The sequence below is a fragment of the Miniopterus schreibersii genome (genome assembly GCF_964146895.1).
Source record: "Miniopterus schreibersii genome assembly, chromosome: 3".
NCBI classification, from domain to species: Eukaryota; Metazoa; Chordata; class Mammalia; order Chiroptera; family Miniopteridae; genus Miniopterus; species Miniopterus schreibersii.
In genome coordinates this window covers 104,312,071-104,325,192 of record NC_138103.1, presented here as the reverse complement: position 1 = coordinate 104,325,192, position 13,122 = coordinate 104,312,071, and the positions used below count along the sequence as shown (strand labels likewise).

Here is a 13,122-nt window from a genome sequence, read left to right as displayed (position 1 = left end):
GGGGCTGATTGGTTTGTGTGACTGTTTCACATCAGTCGGTCCATCCCCATTGCGGACCTGCTGACCGTGGCCATGCCTCGTGCATTCACGTGTGGAAAGGGAACGCGGCCCCACACCCACGGTTCAGGGCTCCCCATGTGCAGTTAGGGGACAGCTCTCCCTCCCGCCTCGTCCCCATTCCTCAGTCCCCCATCCACATTATCAATGTCATTAACTTTTGTCTATTTTTCCAGAGATATTTTATATACACACATATATATTTATATGCATTAAATATGTATCTATCCCCCTTTTAAATAAATGTATCACACTAAAGAATTTTACATACATAAAAATACATATGTATGTATTTGCCCCCTTTTAAAGAAATGCACCACACTGAAATGGATTTTTATCTTAAAGATGGCCCGTGGGTGACGGGTGTACACCGGAGACTGGGAGCACTGCCCTAGAGCAGAGGCTGCAAAATTCTCCCGAGATGGGCTTATTACCAGCGCATCGCGTTTGTTTTCAAGCGATAATTACTGATATCTAAAAATAATGACGTTTTGCACAAAAATCTAAAATTCTAGCTTCTCTTGAGAATTTGAAAAATCTGGCAAGACTGCGCCCAAATCCTCACTTGGGAACATCGGGCCGACCTGAGGGCCCAGAGCCCCTTGTACCCCACGCGGACGTCACTATCCTGGGTCCCGCCCAGTGGACTCTGCTGTCGAGTCAGTCGATCTTTCTCAGTGTTTCCCTGTTGTCTTTTCTTACGGCAGGGTTTCGGGAAAATGACACACCTCCCTCTTTTTCATTTATCTTTATTGTTGAAAGTATTACAGATGTCCCCCTTTTCCCCCCATTGACCCCCTCCACCCTCCTCAGGCCCCCTCCCCGGGCCTGTCCACGGATTACACATATGTGCACGTAAGTTCTTTGGTTAATCTCTTCCCGCTGCACATCCCCTTCCCCCTTGAAGCCATATTTTGGTTAAAAGTGGAGGAATGAAAGACCAAGAGGGGGCTGTGTTTTTTCAGCAGCAGCAGGAGCCTGGCTTCTGTCACTGACTCGCGTGTGCCCGGGCCCCTCACACATGCTGATTCGTATCTAGCACAGGACGGACGCGACTGAGCCCACGGAGGCTGTTCCCTGGAGTCTGGGGAAGCTCCACTCGAAACTTGACTTCCTGCACCGAGGCCTTTGGCTGGCGGCCCGGGGCCCGCTTTTGCTTTTTTCGGTGAAGGACAGGGAGGGAAGAACTGAGTTCATCATCTTTTGACACCGAGTGGTCTCCAGGGCTTCACCCAGCCTGCTTTCCGGGGTTCGTCCCGCCCCAACTAACACGCTCTCTTTTGAAAATCCTTTTAAGTTTTTGAGAGTCCTGTTCTTTTTCTGTTTCCAAAACAGCCTTGGGTCATCTTTCCTTTTTTTGCCTAGAACACACTTTGTTATTTTTATCATTTGGGTAAACACAAGATACCGGTGTCCAGACCCACCTTCTAGAGACCAGACAATAAACTCATGTAAAGGACACAGATGCTTCGATGACAGTCCTTCAAAAAGCTTAGACTTTTGTGATTTACTTTCCCTATAAGTTGCAAGTGCACATCAACCCAGAAAACTTTTATTTGGTTTCCTTTAAATGCTGTGCAATTGTCAAGGGAAAACAAAAAATATATAAACTGGTTAGTTGAGTGATCTCAATGCCATTGACATTTAAAAGAATGGCAGAGACTATTCCGTTGTAACGGCCGATGGTCTTATTAGACACACTCTGTACTAACACGTGTGTAATCCTGTGAGTGGTCACCAGTCACAAGTTACCGTACAGTTCAGCTTTAATGATTTCACGTCCTTTCTTTATTTTTCTATATTTGTTTTTATTGGCTTCAGCTGCCTGTGACAGAAACCCAAGGGAACAGTGGCTTAAACAACGTAGAAGTTCACTGCTGTCGTAGGAAAAATGTCTGAAGTAGGTTGTTTCCAGGGGTTCAACCGCTCCATGATCACCGGAGACCCAGGCTCCCTCCCTCCGTGGGCTCCGTCGCTTAAATACAGGGTGTCCCCCAAAATGTACACACATACTTTGAATAGTTATAAAGGCAGTGTTTATTAAGATACATTTCATTTTCAAAATTGAGCCATCAGCTGTTAAAGTGCGTGTACATTTTGGGGGGACACCCTGTATGTGGCCTCCATCCTTCAGAGCGTTTCACGGGAGGAAGGAAGTTGGGAGAGGGAAGAAGTGAGGCCCCCCAGCTGAGTCAGCTCCGGCCAGAAGGCACCTTCCGTTCAGTCCCACTCGCCCGCTTTTGTCTCCTGAGCCAGAACCTGCGTCACATGGTCGGCGTAGCTGCAAGGGAGGCTGAGAACCGTAGTCTTGAGAACTACAGGGCGCATGGCTGTCCATCCAAAATTGGATTTTTGTTCCTAACAGAGAAGAGAGGCCAGGCGTTGGCTGGAGAGCTAGGATTCTGTTCCATGTGCCTCCTAAGACGTCTGATATTATTTGAAAGAAAAGGAAGTTCAGTGAACTTGGTTTAAGGGCCGGCTTCCGTTTCCCGCTGAACGAGAAAATTCCCGGGTTGAACAGCAGCGTAGCAGAGAGGGAGACGCGGAGCCTGCGAGAGAACCTGAAGTTCCGAGGGAATCGTAAACGACTCCTGTACCTCTGTCGAGGCGTTTATTTTTTCCACCGGTGTTTTCGATGCTGATAACCAGGAGCCATTCTGGGCAACTGAGTCACGATTAAGGGAACTCACCTGAGAATCCACAGCCAGTACCCGAGCTTTCAGGGACACGGATCTGCCAAAATGACCGTGCGTCCGACTTCAGATCGATTTTCTCCCCTCGTGTTTGGGTGCGAGATCCCAGGGTGTTTTAATGGAAGGACCTCCATCGCTCACTCGTTCATTCAATGGCTACACAGCGTCTATAATCCTCATTTATCGAGAGCCAGCACCTCCAGGGGCTAAGGGTCCGAAGCCAGGCTGTCTGGGTTCGGGTTCTGCCTCCGCCACTTAATCGCTGCTGCTTAATTTCCCCTCTGTCTTGTCTCCTCACCTGAAAAATGGGAGGAGACACCTATCTCTTCGGGGCTGGGTTGCCGTTCAGACGAAATGCGTGGATGCGGCGACTTGAACACAGCACTATAGACGCGCACACCGGCCACGTTTCACTGTGGCCGGCCAGGTGCCTCGGGCACTGACCACATGACCTTTGCTTTAAGGGTGATGAAATAAGCGTCACCTGCCCATTCGCTCTGCGATCTGGTCGTCTGCCAGCTGCTCTGCCCGGTATCCCCGGGAGCCACGCTTCCCAGCCTCCCTTGCCAGCTGCTTCCAGGCTCTTCGGGCCACGTGCCAGGAGACACGGCTGGGAAAGGGGAACAGGAGGAGGGAGCCGTGTAGTTCTACGCAGTGTCCCTCTGCTTGCTGTGGCATCTCCCTCGGGGGCTCCTTCTCCCAGCTCCCTCCCCAGGGCCCCCCTCTGCTGGTCCAGCTCCCAGGAGTTTCTGGGCCTTGGCAGGACCACCCCCTTGCTGCGCTCTGCAGCCTCGAGGTGGTGGCGTCTTCCTGCCGGGGCTGCTGTCTGGGTCGCCCTCCGCCCTGCCCTGTGCTGTGTTTGGCTTCTCAGCTTTGCCAGCACCAGTATAACCAGCTGTTTGTATTAAATCCCCTCTGTCTTGTCTCAAAGACCCAGAGAGGTCTCTGTTTCCTGGATGACCCCGATTAATCAACAAGACATGTCCTGTCTCCAGGCGACAGTTCCTTACCCTCCGGATCCCGCGCCGGGACCGTTTTGTTTCACGGGGCCCTTTCCAGTTATAACTCACGCGGCCTAGAAAAGTAAAACTAATTTGTCCCAAGTGTTACAACCCATTTGTGACGTATTCAGAACTTGAACCCAGCCCTCCTACGTGGGAAGGTATCAGCGTGGCCACGAACTTCTCTCTTCAGTTCCCAGGTCCAGCCGGTCAGCAGCTCACCAATTCATCACCTGCGATGCAATTTTCTTAGAAATTACATTGTCGTCCCTGAAAGGAAAAGACTTCCCTGCCCGTGGATTTTATGTCTGTGGACATTTCTAACCCAACCGGAAGTGTTGTTTTTAGAACCGCCGAGGCCTCTGGGCCACAGCTGGCGTTTCGTTGGCGTCTGTCAGTCGCAGCTTCGTCAGCCTGGGCGGGTCGGAGCTCGGCTGCTTTCTGCCCCGGGCGCCCGCCATGTGTGCTGCGGGGGCCAGACGCGGCGAAGCGACCGGATGCGTCCATCCCGGCACCGCAGCCCCGCTCGAACGTGGCCAGGACTTCGGGTTTCCTCCTTCCTCGCCCTGGGCCCGGCAGGAATGAGGGGCTCGGAGCCGCTGGCTTCGCATCCCTGGCACAGGTGCCCGGCGCTGCACCAGCGGCCCTGCATTTTCCTGCGACGGTTGGTGCCCAGCGTTTACTGAGACCGGTCAGTGCGCTGGGCGGAGAGGGGGGCCGAGGCGCTTTCCTGATGGAGGACCCGGCGCCACCCGCCACAGCCGCCCAGCAGCCTTCAGAGAAAATGCAGCAGAGGCCCCGGGGCGGCTGCCCGCCTGGTCGCTCACCAGCCTCCGCGGGGAAAGCAGGAGCCTGCTGGGTCCCTCTGAGAACTTCCTTCCGCGGGAGGTTCCGGGCCCTCCCAGCAGGACCGCACCTCCCCCCGGCAGGTCCCCCTCCGTGTAACCCACCAGGGCTCCGCGTCTCCGGGGCAGAGGCAGGCAGAGCCCCCCGCAGGCGGCCTCCCCCCCACCCCGGCCTCCGCACCTGCCGGGCTCCCCCCCTCCTGTCCCTGGAGCAGCCCCCGTTCCTCCAGCGCCTCCCTGTTCCTCCACATCCCCGGCTTTTTCCCTCGGTGCCGTCCTTGCAGCTGTTGCTTTTACCTTCCGCTGGCTGTGTGCTTGACAGATTCCTGCCCTCTTTGAAGAACCAGCTCAAAACTCACCTGGGTTAAAAATCCCCCTGGCCTCTGACCTCTGGAGGAGTCGTGACTCCTGCTCACTGTTCACCATGAAAGGCCAGCTCCACCCTGCGGGGCCTCCTCTGGGCAGTGAGCTAGTACCAACCGCAGCAAGGAGAGTTTTCACCCCAGTCTAGAGGTAGACAGAGGGAGGCACAGAGAGGTCAGCCTACCTGCCCAAGGTCACAGAGCTGGGAGGAAGTGAGGTCTAGGGGACTGAGACACCTTAAGCTCCTGGGGCCCTCTCTCCTCTGCAATGCCCTCGCCGCCCTCCTGGGCCTCAGAGACACCCCTTACTGGTCTCTCCCAGGCATGCCCTGCGAGCCCTGCGCGGGCGCCTCGCCTCCTCTGAGCTCTGGACTCAGGAACAGCGTGACCAGGCAGCAGACGAAGGTCGAGTTTATTTACGTGTTTAAGATTAGTCTCCTCCATTCACTCTGGGTCATCCATGTACATGGGAAAACCTCTCCTGCCTTCTCGCTCGAGGACAATGCTGCTTGACCCTCTCCCCCCAGCTGAACACGCCCCAGAGGGGCCCGCAGCACAGGCAGGAAGGCTCTGGGCTGTGCACAGCTCCACGCTGTCTGACCGCCAGGGTCAACAAAGTCGACCTCCCTCTCACCTCCCTCACCCCTGCCGGCCCCTCCTGCCCCCTTCTCCCAGCCCACCAGCACTGCTTTGGCTCCTGGGAAGGAGGGATAGCTTGAGTTTTAGGGTCAGACAGACCTGAGTTGGAGCCCAGGCTCTGTCACTTACAGTGTGTGACCTTGAGCACTTTCGAGAATTCCCTCAAGCGACAGTGTCTGTGATGACAGTGATAATAACAGAGTCTGCCCCACAAGGGACAGTGATTATCGGGATTGCAGGAGATTACGCCTGTGGTAGTTAGCCCGGTTTCTAACAATAGTAAGTGCTTAATAAACATTGCCCATAATTATCATTATCTGAGTTCTTGGTTTTGCAAATTTCTGCTCTGATGTTCATGGATAAATAACATATGAGCTGATATGGGTTTTACTGTAATTCTACTCAAGAAAGTTTTGTTTTTTGTTGTGTTGGGTTTTTTTTAAAATAATGGCTTATGAAGTTATTTGGCCTTCAGGGTCCAAAGGAATATAAATATGATAGCAAAATATCCACCAGGGAGACTGGAAGTGTTGTTCAGTCTTCACCAAACAGCACTGCTCAGGTGTCTGGCCTGCAGATGCCCCCTGGGACTCACCTGCAGGAATGAGAGGCGGGTCTTGGCTAATGCTCCTCCCTCCCCCTCCTTTTTATAGGAACTACTTCGCCTCCGTGGAAGACTTAAACCCGTGAGCATTGCTGTAGTGGCCCTGATTCCTAGTAGACGTTAAACACTCCATAGACTAAAACTGCTGTAACTGCTGATGGTTACTGAGTGTTAACCCTGTGCACTAAATGCTTTACATTTGTTCCCCTACTTAATCTTTGTGACAACTGGAAAAGACAGATATACATTATTTTCACCATTTTATATATGAGGAGATTGGAGGGTTAGAGGGGGAGCATTGCTCGCCTAAGCCAGGAATCGAGCCTGATCCTGTCTGACTCCAGAGCCCAAGCTCCTGTTCATTATACCACTTGGTCAGCTTTTACAATGGACTCAAATAACTTGTGTAGCCCCTTCTAGTCTCAGGTAATTGATAGTGTGTTGCCAAATGTCTAACGGCTTCCCTTCCAGAAGAAAAATCAGTGCTTGCCCATTTCCATGGTGTAAATACTCCGGTCGTGGGAAATGTCAGCCACCAGTGTGATGTCAGTCGGGTCACAGAATTCCTGAAAATTTGGCCATCAGCTCCCAAGAGCTGATACATGCGGCTTCAGAACAGCACTGCTTAGAGTTTACATTAGACAATTGTGACCTCCCAGGACTTTCACCCACGCCCATCTTCTGCTGCAGTGATTCCCAATCCCGGCTGCTCCATCCTAGCTGCCCCAGCCCCAGAGGCTCTCATTTCATTGGTCTGGGGCTTGGTTAGGGCAGCAGTCGTTTTTCAGCTCCTCAGATAATTCCTGCGTACAACCAGGACGGGAAACACTGTGCAGAAGAGTATATCCTACTCAGCACCCCTTCATTCGTCACAGATTTGGTGAACACGTGATAATTTATGCCCTAGTTTACTTTTCAAACTTTTCAGTTTTATAGCATGGCGACCAACTGTGCTTGTTTATAAAATTTTATTTAAACTAGTTAGTTCCAGATGTAACTTTCTATACCTTTTTCTTTCATTTAAACAGTGCCTGGCATGTAATAGAAATTCAATCAAGTGTGGCTATTGTTATTATTACATTGCTGTTGTTGTTAGCATCTTAAATGTATGATCTCTAACAGTTTACGATTCTCTTATCCACTAGATTTTCTAATTTGCACTTGGTCGAGTCTTAAATGATTAATGCAAATATGTTTGTCCCCAGGACAAAATTTTCAGCATCTCTCCCCAAATAGACCCCAAATCAGAGACCTTCCCTTCACCCGGAACAGCCTAGCTCTCCTGGCCGACCAAAAATGTAAGTATTACCAACTTCTTCAGCTTCCTCTGCGAGTGTTAACACGTCTGGACGCAACTCAATGCTATTTCAGTTTACTTTCGATTTTCAAGAGATAGGTGCCAAAACTTGTAAATTGCAGGAAACAGGAATAGAGACAGTCTTTAAAGTTCCATCCAGCTTGGTGGTGCTTGTTTAAAAAAAAAAGTTGCTTCTTCCCTTGAGGAACTTTTCTGTTTGGACTAAAAAACCGTGACAGAGTTTATTTTGCTATGTACTATTTAACGGGTTTTAGACGGTGCTTTACAAATCGTTCTCCCGAGGCTGCTCTCTGGCATTGGTTTCCCGACTGTGAGGGACAGAGAGGGTCCACCCCCGGGTGCTCACGGGCTAAGCACTGTTAATCAGGTAGGCCAGCATTGCTCTGGGTATTGACTTCTGTTATAGTTTATACAAAAATTCTCACGATGTGTCAGTAGGTTCCATTCAGCCAGCAACCTTCATGTCTGAGTGTTTGAAAGTATCACCTGGGTGCTTGTTGTAAAGCAGATTTTGGCCACACACCCAGAAATTCTGTGACTGAGGCAGGAATTGTGTAGATGAGGAAACTGAGTCTGGGGAGGCTACGTGACTCGCTCAGCACAACTCACCTAGTGAGTAGCAGAGCCAAGAGCAGAACCCCAGGGTCCGAGTCAGCTGCCTCCTGACACACGCAATGCTCCCTGGACACTGAGGTCCTTCCTTTTCTCCCCAGCCCAGCCCAGCCCAGCCCCCCACTATAAAACATGCTCAAGCACACAGACACGTGCACACACATGCACATGCACACACACCCTCCACCCCTCTTGACTGCAGAGGGTGAGTGACTGAGGAGCCGCCCTCACTATTTCAGGCAGGTCCCTTCACATTTCTGCGCGTCAGCTTCCCCGCTCAGCCTGTAGCAGTGGTGTCAACCCCGTGATACCGTTGGGAGGAATAAATGAGATGAGCATGTGAAACACTTGGCAACTGTTTTCCAGAGTCGATATCCACTATGCCTTTTCTGCCCCAGGCGACAGTGTGGAGGGAACCAACCAAAAGTTCGAGAACTCTTTACGTAAAAACCATGGACCTGGGGTCTTAGTACAGCCCTATCACTATGCAGAAAGGAAAGTGGGGGGATACATCCAGGTCTCACCAAGAGAGGCAGAAACAGAGGTCTGTTCCTTAGCAGAGCAGCTCCTCTGCCCTTCCTGGTCTGGGCAAAGGGAGAGTTTTCCATGGTGTGAATTCAATCACTGAATGAAATTCAAGCCTCACCTTGTCCTTAGGCAGAAAGTCGACTGAGCTGTCCAAACAAAGACACCTATTTAACCAGCCCTAAGTCCTGGCAGTGCTCAGAGCAGCCAAGCTGGGGATTTGCTTTGCATTGCTTTGCTTTGCACAATTAAATCCAAGGAGAGGAGGGAGGGAAAAGATCTTTGACCGACTTTAGCTCTGTGAGAAAGAAATGGAAGATACACGGTGCTTTTTCTGAAAGAAGCCTGAGCCCTTCTGAGGTGCGCATGAAAGCCCAGCGCAGATGTCTGGGGCTTGTTGGAGCCCTGTGCTGACTTGGCCTCAGCACACACAGCTCCATCAGGTTTTCATCAAACTGGGCCCCGACTTGTATTTGTGCATATTTCACATCCCTGGCTCCATGTGGTCAGCCTGCAAACGCACACACACACACACACACACACACACACGCAGCTTTCTCCTGCAGTCTCGCTCTCTCCAAGACAAGCTCCTTAGACATGCCTTCACCCCTTAAGAAATCACACATTTGTCCTGTCACCACTCCTCACAAGGCTCTGAGAGAAGCAAACTTGGGCTTTTGGGCCAGTGATGTGGACGGTGAGAGATTTCACAACTGAAAGAAGAGATGCAGAAAGAAAGTTCATTTTACTTTCCCGGAGAAGGAAAAGGGCTGGTGCATTGATAATCAATGCGAGGGCAAGAAACAAAGAGGCCAGCCTGCTTTTAAGCAGGTAGGTTGCTAGGCGACAAGGAAGGGAGGGTTTGGGTTGTCTTGAAGTTGAGCACATACCAGGCAAAAGTTATACTTTGGTTGCTTTCCAGGAGGCAGTGCGGCAGATGTCCTAAGGAGGTGACTTATCAGTATATTTCCCAACCCTATAAAACATGCTCAGAGCAAAAGTTATGAGGAGTTCAAAGGAGGCTTGTTCGAAGGGGAGGAGGGAACTTTCTACTAACTAGAGACTCCTTGGTCCGAATTATCTCTGAGCTGTGAAAACATCAGGGAGGAGGGGCTGCAACAATGTAGCCTTGAGAGTTGTGAAACCAGCTGGGAGGAGGGGGCTGCAACAATGTAGCCTTGAGAGTTGTGAAAACAGCTGGGAGGAGGGGGCTGCAACAATGTAACCTTGAGAGTAGCTTATCTTGTCTGCAGTTTGAACAGAGGGGCTGTTTAAATCAGAGGAGTCAACCATCTTGGGGCTTAGTTACCAGGTGCTTCTCATAAATTGTGGCAGGCCACAGCACAGGAAAAGAGAGGCCTATTTTCTGGCATTTCACGAACTTTGAAAGTATCTCATTCTATCTTCCACCCCAGTTCTGTCTGGTGAATCTCTCCGAACAAACCGGGTGCTCCCTGCCATTCCGAGCCAGCGGGGACACGGCACAGCCACTGAGGAGAGGGGACACTCTGCCGCCCCCACCGCAGATGAAAACTGATCACTGACTGTAAATACAGATTCTATATATTTTCAGCTGTCAGAGGATGAGATTACTCTAGTTTGTAAGATTAGAAGAGTAATGTCCTAAACTGCATTCTATAAGCCATTCGCCGTTTTATTACCAGAATTCTTTGTTCCAAACAAAGACATTTTCCAAATAAGCACTAAAAATCTTGGATTGTGCCTCTCTTGTAAGTCTGTGAGTGTTGTGACCTCTACATGCCAAAATAAAACATCAAAATGTGTTCTCAGCAGGGACGCTTGGCTGTGTTTGGTTGGCTTTGTGACATGTGTACTGGTATTTTTCTTTCTGAGCGATTTTGTGTCTTGTTTTTAAAGTATGCTTTGCTGATTAAAAAAACAAAAAAGCACATTCTATGATTGTCCTTCACATTGTGGTGACTCTACCTTGTCCTGACGAAAGCTAATTAAAAACAAAGCGGTAAATTTCCTAATCTGTCAGAGCTTATGACATAAATGTACATACAGTGTTCTGCAAATATTTCCTAATATTGTCAGTTCCTGGCCGCAGCCCAAGTCTCTGGGCAGCATTTCTGTCATCGGTTCTTTGATCATGTCGGCCTGTAGACACTGTCAGGTCCTATATCGTTCCCATGGAGAGAAGATCTTGTGTGTCGGGAAAGTCTACATCTTGGCCCAACAGAACGGAACAGGCATCTCTCATACATTCCTAAAATACTCTGTGTATTTAATCACTTGTTTTTCTGTTTCAAAATAGTGATCTCAGCTTCCTCAAGACATTCCCAAAGTTGTGACTTAGCAAAGTTTGGAACGCAGCGCCGATCTCCTTACCAGGGTGCTTGTGTCCCGTTTGGATTGATTTGAAGTTCAAGGCTTAGCCACGTAAGACCAGAGTCACTCCATGTTATTTCTGAGGCTGCGTGCTATTCCTCAAGTATGACATTTACTGGTTGACGTTAGTATCATTTGTTTAGAGCGGTCAGACTGTGCGCTGAACTCGTAGAAGCTCCTCTGAGGCCAGATCACAGTTCTCTGGCTTTGCACCTCTAGGAATTCGTATGGTGCCTGGCACATCGTAGGCACTCGGTCCTCGGTCCTTTAATGCTTTCCAGGAGAGGAGGAAGGGACGGAAGCAGGAAGGTGGGGGGTTGGCAAGGTAGAGAGATGTAGGAGGTGATCCGAAAGAGGTGATTAGTGCGCAGTAGGGTTTGGACAATGGTAGCCGTCGAATCAGGGATCATGACAGAGAGTGCCGGTGGCTTAACCTCCCCGGCCAGACAGCAGCCGAGGCGGTGAGGCCAGGGGCGGTGGGAGCGCTCGGGCAGATTCTACTCTGACTTGTCTGTAGGATGGTTTTATCTGCGCAGAATCGTTCTTTGTAGGTACCAGTGAGGCTGTTCCCGGTGTCACCCGGCTACTTCTGCCCCCGTCGTCCCTCCACAGGTAGACACCTGCTCTCCACGCCTAGGTTAGCCAGGGTGGGCTAGCCTCGGCCTCAGTGATAAACAGCCCCTGAATCTCACCGGCTCACACACTTTTCTTCTCACCCACAGGACGTGTCCCGCAGCAGGTGGCAGTTGGCAAACACTGCACCTCAGGGCTTTGTTTTATTTGAGATTGGTTTACCAGCATGTCGCTGGATGTGACTTTTTTTTTTAAAATCACACAGAATTAAGAGCACTTTAAATTAAGTCACATTATTTAAAGCTACACTTTGATAACGCTGATGCTGGAAAACAGGACTCATTGCTTGTCTCAAGAGTGATCGTGACATGCCCAGATTTTACTGTATTGCGTTATAACATTTCATGGAATAGAGCTGAGTCCAAGGGTAGTGAAGCCCATATTGTGCACGCAGGGCTCCCCACTGCGTGGGACATGCCCTTAGGTTTCATCACTCACCAAGTCACTCTTTAACGACTCCCCGTGGGTGAAGACTGCTTCTCCCTGTAAGCTGGGGGCCTGTTAATGGCTCGAAGCTCGACTTAGGCAGTTTTTTTGTTCAAGGTAGGTAGCCTGGTCCTCACATAGGAGCACTCTCTGTGACTTCAGGCCTGACCTTGTTACTGCGCCCCCACACACACTGTGACACTCAGGAAATGCATGTGTTCCCCCTTAACTGCCCTCACAGCTAAGAAATAAACACCAAACCTGGTGAGGGGCAAACGCCAGGTATGGGTGTGGCCTGCCTTCCTCAGGCCGGCTCCCCGAGAATCAAGGGGACAAGCGAGGCTCTCCTGGTACTTAGCAGCTGGGTTCTGTTTATAGTAAGTAGATCTGCCAGGCAGAGTGGAGATCTTTTGTGCGGAAACAGATATGCGTGGGTTTGAATTACTCGGTCAGGCACATAACCAGTCGCTGTTTGTTGGTAAGGAGAATGGTTGGTTTAGGTCGCGTGACCCAAGGACTCAGGACGCGGAGGGGTGGGAAGGGCTCCCAGGCATTCGGTTCTTGTGTCGAGAAGTGGAAATGATCTTTTCCGGCACCTGTTCTCTGTCCTCGCCTCGGTCTGTTCGGGACCAGCCGCAGGTGATCTTTCTTTCCTTCTCTGTTCTGTAGGTAAAAGAACACAGATAATGTAAAGGAAACTGATAGGAGGTTAAGTGACAAGGATCTTCTTATATTCGTTAGAGGGGAAATGTCATTATTTAAGCTATGTTCTCTCTGTTTTGGTTCTTTATTTTGTGTGTGATTTAAACAAAGAACATTTTTAATAAAACCAAATATTAAGTCTTGAAATTGTCTCTCTATTTTTATTTCTAGTCTAAGTGGTCGTCTCAGAGTCACAGTCTCAGGGCCTAAAAGTAAAATAAAAATTTTAAAAGACTCTAGGCATGAACAAATCTGAATAAAAGTTGAAGTGGTGGCCAGAGTATGAACACTCTTCGAGACCCTGAAGCTCAAAGCCGGAGCCTTTCTGCAGCCCATGGGGGGAGAGCTGGCCC

The 13,122-nt window shown here is 50.2% G+C and overlaps 1 protein-coding gene across 1 annotated transcript in view; it reads left to right on the top strand.

Annotated features, from left to right (window-relative positions):
• The window catches only part of ANKRD55 (ankyrin repeat domain 55), a 54,101-nt gene extending 41,188 nt beyond the window's left edge, over positions 1 to 12,913 (top strand). Inside the window, exons 10-11 of the mRNA XM_081133167.1 lie at positions 7,407 to 7,499; positions 10,072 to 12,913. Of these exons, the coding sequence (XP_080989293.1) occupies positions 7,407 to 7,499; positions 10,072 to 10,193 (215 nt within the window). The 3' untranslated portion in view covers positions 10,194 to 12,913. The remainder of the gene's footprint in view (positions 1 to 7,406; positions 7,500 to 10,071) is intronic.
• Positions 12,914 to 13,122: the final 209 nt, after the last annotated feature.